The sequence below is a fragment of the Gobio gobio genome (assembly GCF_949357685.1).
Source record: "Gobio gobio genome assembly, chromosome: 1".
Taxonomy (NCBI): Eukaryota; Metazoa; Chordata; class Actinopteri; order Cypriniformes; family Gobionidae; genus Gobio; species Gobio gobio.
In genome coordinates, this window is record NC_137097.1 from 52,884,690 (window position 1) to 52,904,611 (window position 19,922).

General features: G+C 37.5%; 3 protein-coding genes across 7 annotated transcripts in view; 1 reads left to right on the forward strand and 2 right to left on the reverse strand.

The window, feature by feature from the left end:
* bcl2l12 (BCL2 like 12) overlaps positions 1 to 7,084 on the forward strand; it is a 12,191-nt gene extending 5,107 nt beyond the window's left edge. For all 4 annotated transcript variants that reach the window (XM_079833907.1, XM_079833910.1, XM_079833908.1 and 1 more), the window contains exons 3-8: positions 4,216 to 4,480; positions 4,949 to 5,162; positions 5,677 to 5,793; positions 6,037 to 6,110; positions 6,318 to 6,575; positions 6,705 to 7,084. In XM_079833907.1, coding sequence (XP_079690033.1) covers positions 4,216 to 4,480; positions 4,949 to 5,162; positions 5,677 to 5,793; positions 6,037 to 6,110; positions 6,318 to 6,575; positions 6,705 to 6,746 — 970 coding nt within the window. In that variant the 3' untranslated portion in view covers positions 6,747 to 7,084. The remainder of the gene's footprint in view (positions 1 to 4,215; positions 4,481 to 4,948; positions 5,163 to 5,676; positions 5,794 to 6,036; positions 6,111 to 6,317; positions 6,576 to 6,704) is intronic.
* tspan4b (tetraspanin 4b) lies at positions 6,956 to 14,501 on the reverse strand. The gene is made up of 8 exons (XM_079833951.1): positions 13,998 to 14,501; positions 13,067 to 13,136; positions 10,361 to 10,552; positions 9,056 to 9,130; positions 8,854 to 8,949; positions 8,654 to 8,776; positions 7,519 to 7,602; positions 6,956 to 7,431 (listed from the first exon to the last, which is right to left on the reverse strand). The coding sequence occupies exons 2-8, from the start codon at positions 13,133 to 13,135 to the stop codon at positions 7,363 to 7,365; spliced, it is 708 nt and encodes a 235-aa protein (XP_079690077.1). The 5' UTR covers position 13,136; positions 13,998 to 14,501; the 3' UTR covers positions 6,956 to 7,362.
* Positions 14,502 to 16,322: 1,821 nt separating this feature from the next.
* Positions 16,323 to 19,517, reverse strand: LOC307136724 (uncharacterized protein). 2 transcript variants are annotated; one of them, XM_079833972.1, is made up of 2 exons: positions 19,268 to 19,517; positions 16,323 to 18,612 (listed from the first exon to the last, which is right to left on the reverse strand). In XM_079833972.1, exon 2 carries the CDS (start codon positions 18,338 to 18,340, stop codon positions 17,048 to 17,050), a length of 1,293 nt encoding a protein of 430 aa, XP_079690098.1. In that variant the 5' UTR covers positions 18,341 to 18,612; positions 19,268 to 19,517; the 3' UTR covers positions 16,323 to 17,047. The 2 variants fall into 2 exon arrangements, with proteins under 2 accessions (XP_079690098.1, XP_079690099.1); XM_079833973.1 differs by having other exon boundaries at positions 16,329 to 18,608.
* Positions 19,518 to 19,922: the final 405 nt, after the last annotated feature.

Here is a 19,922-nt window from a genome sequence, read left to right on the forward strand (position 1 = left end):
GGTAACAGCTTAGGACCCAGGACCAGTAGTGAAAAATTAAGACCAAGAGTCAGGGGTGTAATTAATTAAAGAAAAATGTATTGAAGAATAGTTTGCAGTTTCATCAGCAGAAGCCAGCTTCAAGTCTCACAAGGAGTTCGTAGGCCACACTCCCTCTACCAGCCTACCCGCCTCCGCCTATCGTACATACAATTCCTGAACAGTTATACTGTTTTCAAGGTCTAGCCACGTCATTACTGCAAGTTGAATGATTCTGATTGGCTTGGAGAAAATGGACAGTATTGGTAAATTTCCACACATTGTCAGTTAATCAGATTCACGTGTCTATATATCACTTGTTGACGCTGGCAGGCGCCAGCTTGCCCAGAACAGCAAGTCCACCCGTCTCTTAGGATGCCCGTAGTCCACATCTAATACTGATCTGTAACACCGAATACTGCGCACATACACAGATACAGTCTCTCCAAGGTTGGAGTTGGTGAGATCTGGACCCAACCAGAGAAAGTTTTCCAAAACATATTGATGACATGTGCTTTTCTCTCAGTGAGAGATACAGACAATAGTACAGACCATATTCATCTTGATTCTTTAGGGTTTCAGTAAAAGGAAATGTAAAATAAAATAAAATGAAAGACAAATCCATATTTCATCTCTGGAAGCCGGGCTAAATGAGCAATCAATGTTACTGCATTCCTGTCGAGTTCCTGTCGAAAATCCAAACACACAACAACGTGTTGTGAAATCAAGTGTTTTGGTGAAACATCACACATCATTAGGACAGACCCTCAGTCACAGTCTATTTGTAATGTTTTGGATGATCTTGCTCCATTAATAACTAGAACTGTACCGTCTACTCACTCCTCTCCTTGGTTCACCCCTGAACTAAGAGTTTTGAAAAAAAAAATGTAGGCGTTGTGAAAGACTTTACAAAATATCTTCCCTTCTTGTGCATTCCATGACTTTATCAGATTCAGTAGTAGAATATAAAGAAGCACTTAACATTGCACGTTCTATCTATCTTTCAACTGTCATTAAAAGCCAAGTGCAAACCTAAAGCTCTTTTTTCGGAAATAAACAAACTGGTTAAACCCTCATCTGTAGCTATTACTGGCTCTATTGATCTATGTGAAAGTTTTCAGTATTTTTTTTCAACAAAAAATTTATAACATTTATCAAACTTTTTCTCCAACAGCCTCTTCCTATTCAACTCCATGTCTGATAGGTCGTCCACTCGACACTTTTTTACTCACAAATACATCTGTAGTTGAACAACTGATTATCAAATCTAATTCTACCACCTGAACTCTTGATCCTATTCCAACATACCTTCTAAAAACCCTTCTGCCTTCACTTATTCAACCCATTACGCATATTATAAATAGATCTCTTGCCACTGGTTATGTTCCGCATGATCTAAAAGTAGCAGCTGTCACTCCAGTACTAAAGAAGTCCGGCCTTGATAATACTATCCAGAACAATTATAGACCAATATCAAACCTTCCATTCATTGCCAAATTACTTGAGAAGGTAGTCGTAGCACAACTGCAGTCACATCTAGAGCAAAACAATCTATTTGAATTGCTGCAATCAGGTTTTCGTTCCAATCACAGCACAGAAACAGCACTTTTAAAAGTGCTAAATGATCTTCTTCTGATTTCTGATTCTGGTGCGCACAGTGTCCTGGTTCTTCTCGATCTCAGTGCAGCATTTGACATTGTGTGCCACTCCACGCTTCTTTCACGACTATCTGCAATGGGCATCACTGGTGCTGCTCTTCAGTGGTTAACTTCATATCTATCAGACAGACAGCAATTTGTTAGGATAGATAAAGATCGATCCGGTACTGTTCCTATCTCTCATGGTGTACCTCAAGGTTCTGTACTTGGTCCTCTTTTATTTCTCATTTATGTGTTGCCACTAGGTCAGATAATCAGACGGCATGTTCTTAACTTTCATAGTTACGCTCATGATATTCAAATTTATTTCACGCTTAAACCCAACTCGGCTTATCTACCCGCTTCTGTTAACTCTTGCCTTCAGGAACTTAAAACCTGGATGATTGATAACTTCTTACAGCTTTATGCTAATAAAACTGAAATCCTGTTGATTGGCCCTAAATCACAGAGTTTACCACGACATGACATTTTCATTGATAATGATGGTGTCCAGATTAGGCCTTCAAAAACTGTGCGAAATCTGGGAGTATTGCTTGACTTCACGTTATGCCTTGACGCACAAATTGGCCAGACTGTTAAATCATGCTTTTTCCACTTGCAAAATGTTGTTCGTATCCGCCGCTCCCTTAACTTCAGAGATGCTGAAACTGTTATTCACGCTTTTATAACCTCCAGATTGGACTACTGTAACGCCTGATACAGCGGCTTACCTACCAAAGCTATACATCGCCTTCAAATGGTGCAAAACTCAGCTGCAAAAAAATCAAAAAATCTGCACATATCACTCCCATCCTCAACCATTTTCACTGGCTTCCTGTGGCCAGTCGTATCCAGTTTAAACTGCTGGTTTTGGTCTATAAAGCAAGTCATGGCCCCACTCCCCAATACCTGGCTGAGTTAGAGCAACCATATGTTCCTGCCCGGACCCTCAGATCTAGCGGTCTACTGTGGGTGGTAGGGCTTTTAGTGTTATTGGCCCTAAGCTATGGAATAAGCTGTCCCCGAATCTTCGTACCGCACCTACTCTCCAGACATTTAAGTCTCAACTTAAAACTCATCTTTTCTCTATGCTCAGTAAACTTCTCTGCCTTCAAGTGATCTCACACTTTTAATTTTATGTTATGACTTCCTTATTGTATTTAATGTTCTCTTTTGATGATTCTATAACTTCTTATGTTAATTATCTGTAGTTGTTTGTTGTCTCCATCTGCTTTTTTATTTGTAATAATGAGCAGGCTGGCTGTTATTGTGATTGTCAATTGATTGTACTCTTGTACTACATTGTGAAGCGACCTTGGGTTCTTGAAAGACGCTATAAAAAAACCATATTATTATTATTATTATTAGCCTGACAAGCCAGACTCACATCAAGATGTTGGGTCCTGGAACACACCATTTTCATGGCTCAATCCGAGGGGCGGGATAAACGGTTGTCTTTCAGATTCCCTCTGCACGTAATAGAATAGCGCTACAACCAACCAGAGCAAGGAAGAAGGTGAAGCAGAGCTAGTTGATAGATTAAACTTTCGCTGTATCTGGTAGGCAAAACTCCGAACACATCTTCCTTTTTTAAGAATGACTTCAGTGCCGTTCTTTGTTCTTTTCTCAAAGAAAAGCTTAACTCCAAGTCTTCCAGAGTCGTGGCCATAGCCGATGTGAAAGACCGCTGTTCGCCAGCTTCTTTGTTTTCAAGTAGCACGCGGAACTGCCGCAACTCTGCCGTCATTATGTTAAGCCCGCCCACCAACTGTAAACACGATGTGATTGGCCTGACTAGAGTTTGATTTTTCCAGCTCGCAAGCCAACAGAGAGTTGCTAGACGCCCTGGCTACAAATTATATTTTCTGCTGCTAGGGTGCATCTAGATTTCTAAGGCTGATATGTTATCTCTGTAACTTAAAAATGGCTTGTGTTGTAAATTAAGAAAGTATTACCTACAAGAGGATTTGGTAGAAATACTATATGTTCTAGTCAAACGTTATGGTATTCTAAAAGATTAAGGAGAAGCTAACTAATCTAACTAATAGCTAGTGCATAGATTTATTAGAAAGTCCATCTTATTACAGATGAATCATTCTTTTCTTCTGTCAATCATTAATAATTATTTGAAAATATAAGCTGGTGCTTACCTTGCTATTGTGACAGTTTTTCCAGGATTCTTTATTATATAAACATGCAAATTGTGAAATTGTTGATGTAATTGTGATACAAAAAATGTTAAAAAGAGGAACCGCAACCAAAAAAAAAAAAAATTCATGCAAATTGGAAAAAAGGTGCAACACTCACTCGGTGCAAGAAATCCAACTTTATTGATTAAAAAATGTGTGACGTTTCGGCCATTGTCAAGGCTAAGAATGTCTGACGAAGAGCCGAAACGTCACACGTTTTTTAATCCGTAAGGTTGGATTTCTTCAAGAGTGAGTTTTGCACCTTTTTCCAATTTACAAGATGGAATTGTGATTAAAAGAAAATTTACTTTAACATTTTGGAAATGAAAAAAATGACCCATGTTTCTCCATGTCTCGCTTACTTTTCTTAGTGCCTCTACGAAAGACAAGATAAGGAAAGATGCGAATGGATGGGACTCTTTGGATGAGGAGATCAGTGCCGCAGAAGAGAAGAAACATGGAATTAAAAATTTCATAAAAAGACGACTGAGAACTCGTCCGTCCACAATCCGCCATGCTAAGAAAGACGGTACCGCTGACCCGACTCCAAACAACAGCCTGGAGAAGCGGAGTCAGCCGGGCCAGTCCGACAAACAATTGACAAATGGGACACAAAGTTTACCCAGGAAAAAAGAGGTAAAAAAAAAAACCCTACGGCCTGTTTTTTTACGCCGCAAAACAACATTGCTTTTTTTTGTCAAATAATGTGTGTAATTTAACCTGTTATTTTAGGTTGCTTCATAAAAATCTACATTGCAAATGATTGTAATAATCAAAAAGCTTTACATTTTAAAAATAATTTCTGCATGGCAAAAATAGGCTTCTACTTTTTCTGCAACACCTCTACTTGTGGGCACCAAAATAAAAATGCATTGCCTATATATGCAGTGTGAAACGGGCAAACACTATTTATATATAACCTGCTCTTGTTTCATCCGGGTCATGGACTGCAAAGCTAATTAAAAGCCTTTTTGGTTTCAGTATTAAGAATTTCCTGACCAGTCAAGGAGCCAAAATGTATTTATTTTTAGTTTCTTCTTTCTTAACATTATGTGATTTAATATTGCTCTTGAGAACTTGTTAATTGAGAAGATTTTCTTTTAGGAAGAGGTATGCGTTCCATCCTCTGCGTCTGAAGAGGAAGGTGACAGAAAATCGGGGGACAAAAATAAGAAAAAGAAGAAAAAAATGAAAATATCTGATATACTCAAAAAAGTATCTTTTAAAAAAGAAGAGCCTCGTCTTCGGCGCCCGGCCACGCTGCCTTTAAAAGATCCTTCAGATGTTCCACAACTTGAGGGGCATCATGCTTCACCATGTAAGTTTAAGACGTACAAGATATACAGCTTTTATTTTATGGATATAGAAGTTGAGACACAGGAGGCACTGTCAGGAATGTGTTCTTGATTGTCTAATGTCTTATGCCTATAAATGCACTACCTTTCAAAAGTATAGGGTCGGTAAGATTTTTTTGTTCAAAATACAGTAATATTGTGAAATATTTCTATTTTTCTATTGTAATATATTTTAAAATGTAAAATTTTCAGTCTTCAGCGTCACATAATCATTCTAATATGCTGATTTGCTGCTCAAGACATTTATTATTATCAATGTTGAAAACTTATTTTTTTGTGGAAACCACGATAATTTTTTTTTCAGGATTCTTGGTGAACAGAAAGAACAGCATTTATTTGAAATAGACATTTTCTATCATTATATCAATCAATTAAATGCATTCTTGCTGAATAAAAGTATTGATTTGTTACTGACCCCAATCTTTAGAACGATATGAACTCTGCATGTGATATAATGTAATATTTTTTTTTTCTCAGCCCATCCTCCTGCGTTTTATGATGATGTGGCAGAAACTTTGGACAGAATCGCACAGAAACACAGCGTGAAAAAGAAATCCCCTGTTAAACCAGAGCCTGTACCAAGTCCACCCAAAGGTAAATATCAAGCCATAAACTGATGCGAAACTTGTTTATGACCTGATAAATTCATATTTTTATCATAATGAGATACAGATACATTTCCATGTGTTGTCATATCTTGCTGTGTGCTGTCGTTACAGCAATGGATGTTCAGTGCCTTAACAATATCATATTGTTATAATAGGCTGTTGTCTGGCTGTGTTTTTTTTTTTCACTTGCATTGTTTGGATATTAGGTTACACTTCTTTTTGTTCACAGTAAATGACAAAGAAGCTGTGGTTCAACAGCTAGTTCAGATATTGACTTCAGAGGGGGATGCCATTAACGACAAGGTTCTTCCTTTCTTCCTAATCTTTTTTTATATATATCATACTAGGATATAGAGTAAACTTGGCTCTTAAAGCAGATTTTGGTTCCTTATTGAAAAGATTTAATAGCATAAATATAATTGTTTTTATCTTGTGTTTTTGACTGTTTATGGTCATATTTTCAGTTGCTGCCTTGTGTTTATCATTGCTAATTGTTGTTTAATGTTGTAGATAAACACCAACCCCTTCCTGCGGTCCACCCTCACACGCCTCTCCTACCCATCTTTTGCCAAACTCCTTGACACGTACGCCAGTCAGAGTGAAGAACCACCTGTTCCCGCGCCGGTCAGCCCTACATTGCGGCGTCTCGCCATCACCATGGATGTGTCGCGACGAGTCGTCACCGCAACTGGAGTTCAGCGCCTGACGGGCTATGCTGAACGCTACATGGAGAGCTTTGCACCATGGGTGAGGAGCCACGGAGGATGGGTGAGCAATATTTCCTGTCTACATTTCACTTTTCCTCAGTCTCTCTCTGGGATATTCATGTGTTATTTTCTTCCAGAAGGGGGCAGAGTTGTCAAGTAATTATTTTTTCTTTCTTTCTTTCTTCCACAGGATAAAATTGCACAATTGGATGAGGTCTTTGAGTGTGATTGACCTTAGACTTTTTCATAATGAACTCTGAATCATGTTGCATGACCTCTGTGAGGCAAAGCAGAAGAGAAGAACCAGCCAATTGGGGAACTGACACTACTTGATCAGAAACTTGCTGTACTGATGTATTTATTCTTTTGTATTTTGGATGTTTTTTAATTTTTTTTATGTGGCATTTTATACCAAAATACATGATGCCAGTCAAAACTGTTGTATTGCATATTTTTTATTTGTAATGACCTTAACAGACGTTAATATAGTACTGACCGTTGGTTTAGGATAACAAATCATCAACTCTTAAACATTTGATTTCCATTTATAGGAATAAAAATATTGATTGCATGTTCATTGCAAGCAGTTATAAGGGTATTTAACAAAGAGTGCAATAATTCTAGGATTTACTTTTTCCAGCTACTGTATACATTCACTTTATATTCATTTAATCTAAGTAGAAGTGAATTATTTGGCCTTTTATATGGTACATTAATTTATCTGATATTCATCTGAGCTTCATCCGAAGTGCAGCACTGTATGTGCACATGCATATCACGTCCAGTATCTCTAATAGGCAAGTCCATTTAAACGTCCATTACATATTAAGAATGGGGCGAAGGCAGGGTCAGTCCATGTATTTCTCTGCTCGTAGGATTTGGCAGTACATCAGCATGGAGAACACCAAAGCAAGAATCTGGAGGGAGAAAATGCAGTCGAGTGTATGCAGAGCTTAAATTTGTATAACAATCAGACTACACCAGATACATGAGTTTCAAAGTACCTGAACGATGCCAATACAAACTCCAAACCCAAGCACCGAGGTGATGTTAGCCAGAAGCCAGTCCTTGGCCTTCTCATAGCACGGCTAAAACACAGGAAAAACAGCTGGTCATTTTCTCAAAATTAAACCATGACACAGTAATCCTGGCCTTGGTTTAATTTGCGTTAATGACTGGCTGGAAGTAGTACATCTTGCTTATTACATGGCTACCAAATAAGTAAACAAATTGACTGAAACACGGAAAGAAATTTAAATTGTTATAAATATACACTACCATTCAGATGTTTAAGGTTAGTAAATTATTTTGTTTTGCTCACCAAGGCTGCATACTGTAATATTGTGAAATATTTTATAATTTAAAATAACTATATTTAAATGCACTGTTTGATCATAATTCAGGAAATACTTGTAAAATAAGTGTTTTTCTTTACGTTTAATGAACATTTCTGTTAAAGTTATTTAATTTAGGTTATTTCACTTTAATTTTACCTTTTGTGGCTGCCAGTCGTCGACCGTTTTTGTCTTTTTTTTTTTTACAGTGTGAACAATGGTGTCAAAACTGTCCCTTTGCGCCATCTGGTGGTGTTTTCGCGAATTATAATCGGCATTATTTTAGTAATTTTACATAGCCTATATCTGTATGTAAGAAAACAATACAGTAAAGTTGTAATTTTACAGAGTTTTGAGTACAATTCAAAAGAAAAGAAAACTGAATTCTCAGCATCATTACTTACAGAAATCATTCTAATATGCTGATTTGATGCTCAAGAAACATTTCTGATTATGATCAAGGGTGAAAACAGTTCTGCTGCTTAATGTTTTGTAAATATATATATTTTTGGAAACAGTGATACAATATGGTGAAACGTGTGAGATGAAAGAAACTGCGAGTGATACAAGAGGCATGAAACAGCTAGGAATTTGCCTGTGGGGGCAAATATTTGACTGCAGGTGGACCAATCAGTATTTTATCAAAGAGCTATTTAACAAAGAGCATTAACATCAGATGCATGTAGGGTGTGGTTTTCATTTTACATAAAGCATGTGGTAGCAATTACCACATGCTTTTAACCGTTGGTGGGATTTAGGAATGTGTGGTACTTAGCTGACCCCACAACCCCAGAAATGAGCTGACCTCTTCCCAGTGAGGGCATTCTCCAAAATTATCCCTGCAGCAGGAGTCGGGAAGTTTGCCCGGATCGGTCTTGGATGTTTTATTGTACCAGTCTGTGTGGTTGCTCACGCCACAGCACTTGAACTGAAGGAAACAGAATCCATGATTTACGTTGAAGAATCTCCGTCTTCATTTTTGTGACTGTTATAAACCCAACTCACAATCCTCTGCATGTTGTCCCAGGATTTTGCCAGCGCTTTATTTGTTTCATAGCCATTCATTCCCTCTCTTAGGTCATCCTTAGCTTTTTTGTCCAACTAAATGGACAAAACAGAGAAGCGGATAAACAGGAAGTAGAAGGCAAAGTGTTTTCCTGGAAGGAAAGGCTGAAATATTTGCAAGGCTCAGACGTTAGTCTCTTACCTCTTCATGAAACAGACTCAAAACCAAAATCAGTGCCGCTTCTGTCAGGACTAGAAACAAAAGGATCACGAAAAACTAAACAAAAAACAAGTACAAACTATTAGATAATTAGAATGACAACAATATATTTAAAAAACAGACATGGTGTATTCTGACAGTATTCCCACGTAGGATGAAACATCACCAATGGAATATTTTTAATATCTCAATTGTTTCTCTTAGACATCAGTGAGGTTAAAAAAAGAGCAATTAGAGACTTCTGCTTCCCCCGCTTCTCTTATTTTTATCTTGAAAAGTCTCAACAAAGTCTCATTCTGGTCAATTCATTTGATCAATCAAATTTTTAGATTTCAACTTAAAAATTCAAGACACTAGGTTTATTATCCCCAACAATTGTCTCCCTTTTTTCCCTATAAGGAGAAACATCAGAGATGAGGATGATATTTGAACTTATTTATATTCCAAATTTTAAAAATGGACATGAAATTAAAATTATTTAATTACGTACATTATATATGACATAAATATAAGAACGTTCAAAAGTTGTTGTTTTTTAAATGTTTTCGGAAAAAATCGCTTCCACAAAGGTGCGCGCGGCAAAAATGACGTCATGATTATCAAGGCCACATACATTATATGCATCATGCCTAAAATATTATTACATTTTAAAAAATAATTTTTTTATATTTTAAAATTTAATTTAAAGATAAGGTAGGCAGTTTTTTTTATAAACACTTTTTGTTATACTACTGGTTTAAACTCTCTTCACATCCTGATAGCAATCAATAATAGAATTTATATAAATATGAATACATGTACATGTATCTCCTGTGGAAGTTGGAGGACTAAAAATAATTTGTTCAATCATTGCATTCGGTATGGTTTTTCCATACCTCCGCGCACCTGCTCGCGCAGACATCACATGTCATCAGTGCGTCTCAACACTATCAATGGTGAAATGTATCTGCAGCAGTCAGGTGGTACAAGTAAATGCTCTAAGTTGTTTACATTCATTATTATTGCAATGTTATGTGCTTTCAGACATGAGGTAATTTAACGCTGTCTCTCAGACTCCGCTGTGTGCGTTCGTGGTTTTGGAGATGCGCTGAAGGGGGAGTGGGATGTTATGCTTTCAAAGCTAACTTGCCATTGCTAGCCTCTCTAAAAAATTCCTACCCTCACTTTTAATCCTGTGTGATGGCAATGCTACATTTTCAGCAGCCATTACTCCAGTCTTCAATGTCACATGAGGGCAGTTTCCACATCTGTTTTACAGATGTCAGTAAGGATCTAGGATTACCTTACCGTCATCAATAGACACTTCTGCTCTTTTAGAGCACCAAGGCATCCGAGAAACCCTGTCACCATGGTGACTCCCCCAGCAACAAGCAGCAGGTTGGCCGCGGAGAGTGAAGGGAAGGACAGCGGTAGAGATGAAAACTCTGACTGTGTGAAGGCGAGCCACACCCCAACACCAAATAAACCACATCCTCCCAACTGCACAAACAAGCAGGTAAAGAATAAATAACGATACATCATGGTCATACAAGTGCATCAGTTTAAAGCAGGTCATTCTAAGGAACAGGTGTAGGCCTGCATGGCCTTCATTAACATAACATTAATATTGAAAGTAGGCTACCTGTATATTCTTACATGTTTCGTACATATTTACAGATGGAATACACTTGGCATCATACACTTGCCGACCTTGTAAACTAGGCACCATACATTAAACGACTGAGGATCACACACAATACCAGGGCCGTGCAGAGAGTTCTTCAGAGGCAGGGGCTCAAATCTAAAAAAGGGGCAATATGTAAATATATATATATTAGGGGTGTAACGGTACACAAAACTGACGATTCGGTACGTACCTCGGTTTTGAAGTCACGGTTCGGTACGGATTCGGTACAGCAGTTTTACAAAATTGCTTTTTATTAATTTTTATTCAACAGTGGTTTAATGAAAAAAAAAATTGTGTCTGTCCTTAAATGAATTCAGTTATAACTAAAAGTTTCTTAAAGATAATGCTGTAAACTATATAGGGAGCCCTTACATATTGCTATTAAAGATTAACAACAGAGCCCAAACTATTAGCCTAAATTCATTTGCTATTTATTTTTAGATATAAAAATCAACACTCATAAGCTTCACATAAGGCAGTTTTTGCATTAATATCTAAATCTAATTATTATTTTTTTTTTTCTCCAACTCGTTGTTGAAATATAATCATTTAACTTAGTGGCTGTAATTTTCATGACAGGTTTATTTAAACATACATTAAATAAACAAGACATCACTAACAGGCTAAGTGGAATATAATGAATATATATAGGCTAATATAATTAATAAATAGGCTAATATAGTGCATGTATTCAGTGAAAGAGTTAATCTCTCTGGTGAACTCACAGCTGTGGACACTGAATGACTTCTGAGGTAAATGTGATTCTACATGACATTGTTTGTTTACAAGCTGTTTTATTGTCTTTCCGCGGTTGAAACACCGATGGAGCGATTACACAACATATGATACGTTTCAATAAGTTGTAATGTATCCTCAACATACCTTTAGATATTAATTTCTTTAGGAAGAGATGATCGCGTTCACTCGCGCGCCGCGCGCTGCCGCTTGAAGTTGAACTGATACGCGTCTATCTGTCACGTCACATAATAGAGCGTTAAAACGGCATTTATCGTTTGAATTTCGTGATAAAATGGACTGAATACTCAATATGTTCATGTGGGAACTCGGATTGAAGTGTGTTCCGCTTTTAAACTTTGCTTTAAAGCCGACTGTTAACTGTTATAGATTGCATTCATAACCGTTCGGTACACGCGCGCACCGTACCGAAAGCCCGAAACGTTAGTTCGTCTGTCCATGTAATTTTCAACCGATTTATGAATAAGAACAGAAAAGTACCGATCCACTTCACATGCCCAATGGAATTTGAACTTGCTTTGCCAGATCACGATTGGTTGGTGTATATACATGACAAACGTGCATTGGTGAATTGTGTAATACTTTAAAATATATAATATATAGATTTGTAATTAAATCAACTCATTAGCTCTGATTATGGATGAAAAAAAAATATTGGTTTACTTTTTTTCCCGCGAGGCCACACGCTCTCTGAAAGGACCATATTTGGCTCGAGAGCCGCTTCCGAACAGAGGAAAATCAGCAATCAATCAAAACGCACGCAACCCATAGCAACGCCTCAACAGAAATTGTCCGACTTTTGAGCCGTTCGTTACTATTGTATACATTGTCATCAATGTCATGTTATAATAATCACATTTATTTAGTTTTATCGACCACGATATTATCATTGATATTTGTCTGAGAGGGGCACTTTTGATTCATTTTGAAAAAGGGCAGGGGCTCGAGCACCCAAAGCCCCCCCCCCCCCCTCCCCGCACGTGCCTGCACACTACCAGACTTTCAAATTAACACGAGCCTCGTTGCTAGAAAAAATCTTGTTAGTGTATGCTCCGATATTCTTCAGAAAAACAATACATGTATTCCACACATTGTTACAGTTGTTTTGTCTTATGATTGACTCTGGTGACTGTTTCTGCACTTTTTACAACGTTACGCCACTAGGTGGTGACAAGTGACACCATTCACTAGTAAATGATTCAATGCCTCGTTCAATGATTCGATCCAAAACACTCATAACAATTGATTCTGTTCCTTTGGTCTTTGTTGGGACTCCTTTCGATGGCGGAGCAATAATGGACCAAATATTTGTGTAAGTTATTAACTTCTTGTTTGTTTACTGATCTAATGTATAAAAACAATAATCGTTACACTTGCAAATCTTGTTTGTCTGAATACCATCATATCATTCAGATCAGAACAACAACGTCAACTCTTGCTCGTGTTCAGTGACAGAAAGAATCGTAGACGGGTTGGATGAATATGGTGATGTTCAACTGAATATAGCTTGCAGTAGATCCGCAATCTGCCAAACTGATATCCGACAGAAAGAAGCCTAAAACAGAACTAACCCAAAAGATGAGGTTGAAGATAAACATGAGGTACTTCACACAGCAGAGGCAACCTCGTGACACAGACATTCTGCATGAAAGAAGAAAGACAGGAATAGAATCAGCAAATAACGATGCTTTTAAAGTGTGTAAACTTTCACACTCTCTCCTGAACTGTTGCATGGAGAGGAAGTGCTGTTTCCAGGCAGGAAGAAACCACCCCTGTGTTGTACTGCTGATAGCATTAACTAGAAAGCCATTATGTTCCATGACTGAAACATGTACCTACTGTAGGGCCTCACTTATACTTTAAACTCAAATAGTGTGGACTTTGTTATGTGCCACTTCATATCAGTAGAAGGCAACATAATTATGTTGGTGGTTGTTTGCCTCTTTTTGTTCCACTGAATGTGGTCCACATGTGACCACAGAGCATATTATGGGACAAAATGTAAACATTTAAGCCCCCTCAAGTTAGGCAGCACATGGATTTATGATCTGATTTCAGTGGTATGTCAGTAATGGTTCTGGAAATTGGCACCATATGTATGTGGGAATTTAAATGGAGTTCTTAAAATATGAGATCACATAGAAACCTAATCGTACCTTTAGTTACTTGTGATTATAAATGCTTAGAAAAGAGTGGAATTAGCTTGAAGCATACCCCCTCTTTTTTCTTTTTAAATTCAACCTTTTTTTAAAAAAATCAATTCTGCTCCTGCAATTCAGTCCATGAAATATTTTTTCTGACCTAAATGAAAAACACAAATTCTCATCTATCTTATTAAATCACTGGTTTGCACAAACTCACTGTCAACAACAACATCTGTAATTTGTAAAAAGGTTTTCTGTTCTGCTTTAGTAATGATCAAGTGGTTCATACGCAGTACACAAATCTCTATTTAGTATTCCAAAATTTACATTAAACATGAATCCAGTATAGTTGCTTTACCTTTATTTAGGTGGAGACAGAAAAAGGAAAGAGTTGAATACAAAGTTTCCTGTATTGTCTTTTTGTTGTTTAGTACTGATGAAGTTCATGAGATCTTGCGTTATTTATTCATTGACCGATATTATCCACATCACAGACGTGATTCCTCCAGTTCTTCACGGTGTTAATGAATCTTCATAAGTGTGAAAAAAAGGCTTCTGTGAAGAGATGAACTTGCAGTTTCCAGGCACACAAAATTCTTAAAGCTTTTCTTTCTTCGTTGTTTAATTCCTTCAGACTCTTATAATTTCTCGCTGGGATTACTCATGGCATTACAAAAAAAAACCAACGTTTTCTTTTTTTAAGGTAACATAAAAAACATCAACATATTTGTTTGCTTGTTAGTTTGTTCCCTCAACCTTAATTGCTATTTCCCGGTTGTCTTTGTCTTTCTATCTTTTCAGCTATTTACCTCCCTCTCTTGTTCCAAATAACTTCCAGATGTAGTTATCAGCCCTCCCCTCTGACTCTTTCCCTCTCTCCTCCTCCTGCTGGTCTCCAGAGAATCCATTCTTTTCCAAGACCCTCCTCTCCTGAATCTTTCTCCCTCCCTTTTCTCTTGGTTTTGTCCAAACAATCCTGATGGATGTGGCCAGCAGACACACATTTGAGGATTTGCAGTCCTCTGTGTGTCTTTTTGTTTAGTCTTTAGATCTTTTATCTATTAAACACACCACTAACCCTTCGTAGAACTCTCAAACACTTTTTTGTTATTAACATTTGTAGGTGAATTCATCAATGTATTATCCCATGTTGTAAATGCGATTTCACCAAGTTGGATTTGAGGGGTAAGTTCACTGTTTATGTCAAGTTTAGGTTTAAAACCAGGGTTAGGTGCTTTTGGTTAGGGTTAGGGTCTATGTTTGCATACAGGAATATTCTTCTTGTCTTACTTGGCAAAATCACAGCAACCATTCAAAATATAACGCATATATATATAACTTGTGCATAAACACACACACACACACACACACACACACACACACACACACACACACACACACACACACACACACACACACACACACACATACACATACACATACACACACGTTGGAAACTAAATTAGTTGGTTAGGAGACAAAAAGAGACGGTTCCTGCTGGTGAGCTGAGAATGCTCCATCTGGTGGTCATTTGTGATATGTGACCCTGGACCACAGTCAAAAGGGTCCATTTTTGGAAATTGAGATGTATACATCATCTGAAAGCTGAATAAATAAGCTTTCCATTTATGTATGGTTTGTTATGAATGTATGTTTGTTGAAAATCTGGAATCTGGGGTGCAAAAAAATCTAAATATTGAGAAAATCACCTTTAAAGTTGTCCAAATGAAGTCCTTTAGCAGAGCATATTACCAATAATAATACATTTGATATATTTACTGTAGGAAATGTACAAAATATCTTCATGGAACAGGATCTTTACTTAATATCCTAATGATTTTTGGCATAAAAGAAAAATGGATCATTTTGACCCATACAATGTATTTTTGGCCATTACCACAAATATACCAGTGCAACTTATGATTAGTTTTGTGGTCCAGGGTCACATATCAGTTTATTCAGTGGAATATGAGGCCTCTTTTTGATCACTGTGAGAATTTGAAATGTTACCCAGTGCATTAGATGAATATGAATGTTTAGTTGGTAAATGAGCTTTTTTAACAATAGCAAACAATGTCTCCATGTTATGGATATCACACTATGAGCAATTATGTCAGAAATACCCATGGAAGTTTAAAAAACAAAGAAAAAAAATAAATCCCAAAGAGTCATATATATTTTAACTTATTGTTCTTGATTTAAATACATACACTTGTGGGCAAAGATAACCAACCTTTGCACCCTTCCTATAGCGACCGATGGCATTCCTACACTTCTCTATTTTCTGTTTTGCACACTCATACATTGCCAGATTGGAAGGGCTGCTGGCTTCTGATTTTTCTATGATTCAGTGAGATTATATTTGTAAATCTATTTCTAGGCTACTCCCAAGGGCTTTTCACACTTGAAATAGTTAACCCTGGGTTATTTTAAACCTTGGGTGAACTGAATCCTGGGTTATCTTGCGTCACGTTTCACACTGCTCATAATTTACCCGGGGTTAACAATTAATCCATAAACTAACGTTTTACAGTCACATATCCATCCTTAAGTCTCTTACGTTCACGGTCAATGTCCAGAACTATGACCTTTTTGAAAGAGACACTTTTTTCTGGTGCGAAAATTATTAACATGTTTAAATACTTTTCACACAATTTCGCACAAAATCAGGACAGAAAATATTGGGTAGTGTTTGTATTTAACAAAAAAATTTTTTTTTTAGATCATTTGATTGCATATTTTGCCATCATTCATTGATATGCTATAAATCTATTTGCTAACAGTGAAAAAAAAAAATCTTAAAAGTTAGCTGTTTATTTTAAACATCAACATTGTGTGCCTTAATCAATGTATATTAGTGCTCTGTATCTAACATCATGCATCTACTCAAATAGTACAACAGTATCTTTTAGATGTATAGATGTTTATTTGCATCTTTAGTTTCAAATGGATGAATGAATGATGATTATTGATTAACACAGCCATTATTTTGTCTTGAAGTGAGGTCACATTAACCATTGTTCACAGAGTTTTTGCTGACAAAATCCAGGCTTTCAATAGGAGTCCAGGTGATCTGCAAATTCGCATGAGGGTGAAAGATTTTCCTATACATGTTTCGCAATGGGTCCAGTTTGTCATGTGAATTTGCCGTGTTGACCAATAGAAGCGGTTTGATTTGCTTCTGTACAAGCTGTGTTTCATACATTTACACTTGACAACTGACTGAACTGTCTGAACCTTTAAGTAAAAGTTTTAAATCATTATACATTACGCCATTGTTCATAATCCATTGTGATGCTCAAATAATATTTACAAATCTATATTACTTAGTCCTTGTTTGTTACACATGATGTTATCAAGATGGTCATTCTTATTAAATCCTTAACGTTCATTTGTTGAACAAGTCTTTTAGACGGCTGTGGTGAGACAGAACGTTTCTCCTCCGTTCAACTCCTTATTTTCACTTTTGTCATCTTCTTTTTGTGTCTTGTTCTCTCCCAGTATTTTTCCTGCCTTGTTTTCGTCCACATCCTCATCTATGTAAGGCAGAGGTTCCTGCTCCTCCCATTTCGTAGCCTCTTTAGTACCTTCCCCACCCACTCCACCATTAGACATGTCACCTTCGTCCAGGGTGGCGAATGTGCTGAGCACCATATCATCTCCATCCTGTTTCCCATCAACAGGCAGAAGACCTTCCTGTTCTTCACCGTCACATTCAGCCCCCGCCTCCAGATTCACAGGCCCCGCCCATGCGTCGTCATCTTTTTTCTTCTTGGACCACTTGCTTTGTCCATTCACGTGCATGGGGTCAAATGTCCCTGAGGCTTTTTTCTTTCTCCGTTGGACTAACAGAACCATGCCAATACATAGCACACAGATTATGGTCACACACACTATGATTATTAATAACCATTTTGTTTGTATGGGAAAAACACTTTGCTCGATATTTCCATCGGTGGTAACATAAGTGGAGACTGATTCGTCAACAAACGTTGAGTCTGAGTGTCCTTCAGGAGTTATTTCAGTCAGCTGTGTATATAATATTACAGTTGCAGTGGAGGTTACTGTGCTGGTCTCCACAGGGTCGGACGGAGACGCAGTCCAGTCTGCAGGTGGTTGAGACGTGATGTATATGGGATTGAGGGCTTCTGTTGAATCAGTAGCCATGGCGGAGGCAGCTGTGGTGATTTCATCTGTAGGATGTTCTATAGGACTGGTCAACTCAGAAGAAGTAAAGCCAACAGTCGTTTCATATTGAGGTGTGCTTGGGGCGTCTGAAGTTATTTGTTCAGCTACTGCTGTTTCCACATTAGCAGGCACATTAGTGGTGACCATTGTAGTCTGCTCCGTTTGATCAGGTGTTGTTATTTCAGGAGCAGTTGTTGATTCTTCTGTTATTTCTTCAATCTCAGTATTGAGTGGCACAGGATTCACAGTTGTTGGTCCTTCAAGCATGGTGCTCATTTGATGAACAGATGTGTTTTCTGTATGATACAGATCTGGTTTTGTCTGTAGTTCAGTGGCTGTATTTACAAGTCCAGCAATGGTGCTTTCAGAACTTAACATTTCCCCCACAGTGATGTGATTTGATACTGTGGTGGAGATATGTGCATCTGTCTCTGTTGACTCTTGTGCATCAGTGAACGTGAAACAGGCTCCGAGAGCAAGATACAGCAGAAAATTGCTAAAAACGAGCCTCATGATGTTTATCCTACTGCTCAGGTGAGCTGATAATGTCTTTGGAGATCCACTATTGAGGCTCACGAATGTGATAGAAATTGTAGGAAACCTCCAACGCCTGACTAAATGTTAAAGTAAAGCAGCTGGCGGAAGAAATTCATTTTCTTGTTCTCTGTGCGCTTTGGTGTTCTGCTGAGTTAATCTTGCGTGAATCTGGGCCGGAAAGTTTTACACAGTCTTGTTCTTCCTTTTTCTTCTCTTTCTCTCTTTCAGTGTAGCACGGGCGATTCTAGCTTTTAAATAAACATGTGACACAGTAAAAAAGACACCGGAAGAAAAAGACAGTTAGTCACAAATTATCACACCTTTATTTATAAAATAAATATAAATGTATATTAAAAAGGTCTAAAGTTTGGGGTGTTTGAATGTTTTCAAAAGTAGTCTCTCATTTGCACTAAAGCTGCAGATATACATTAAAAACAGGAGTATTGTGAAATATTTTGTTTTCTATTTGAATATATTTTAAAATGTAATTTATTCCTGTGATGCAAAGCTGAATTTTATCATTACTCCAGTCTTCAGTGTCACATGATCCTTCAGAAATCGTTCAAATATGATGCTTTTATCAAATTTATTTATTGATTTTTGCTAGAAGGTACAATTAAATTGAATGTACTTTAATTCATTTGGCAGATGCTTTTATCCAAAGTGACTTTTTTGGTAATTGAGCCCCATGACATTGGCGTTGCTAATATGCATCCACCATATTTACTAGAATGCGATTTGAGTCACCATGTCACCATGACATTAATGTTTCTCTAGCGATTTTTGTTTTTCTTTCCGTCTTTTTTATGTGGTCTACCTGTCCTCAAGCATCTTAGAACGTCACAACCACAAACTGGTTACGATTTGTCTCCCGTTTTATGAACAATTGTGATTGCCACTTACCTTCATGCCTCTGAGTTAAGTCCCTGCAAGCTCCAACCACCTAGACCAAACTGCACATGTGAAAATCTACACACTCACTCATGCAGTGCACACCTATATCCTGTTCATTTCTCTTCCTCTCTTACTTCTACATGCCCTCTTTCATTTCTCCTCCCTCTGAAGATGTCATATCACCGAGTACATCTGGACGAGAAAGGCTGCAACTGAAATCTTAAAAAAATGTGCTTGGTTATAGTGTGAATTATTATCTGAGGCTGAAGTAGAAAAAGAGAAGCCAGGCACGAATGGGAAGCTCAGGGTGTGTTAACACGTTTGTGGGTTTTGACTCTGGTTTGTCAGCACAACGTTTCTGTTAAGTGTCTGTGCAAGCATGTTTTGTGTTTGAGTGTATACGTGTGTGTGCGCGAGTACATGTTTGTTGGGTGGAGAGTATTTCAAACTTAGAAAAGTGAGAAATGTTGTGCCTAGTAAAATTTGCTTAGACTATTTTGAGAGATGTATGTCCTGTCTTCTCATATGTCACAATCTAAGTAATGAACACATGCAGGATTTGCTAATGGGAAACTCTTAGAAAATGTTAATTTAGGCATTTATACATACACATGATATCTTGACATTGATTTTAAAAATGAGGAATAATGTTTTTTTTCTTTCT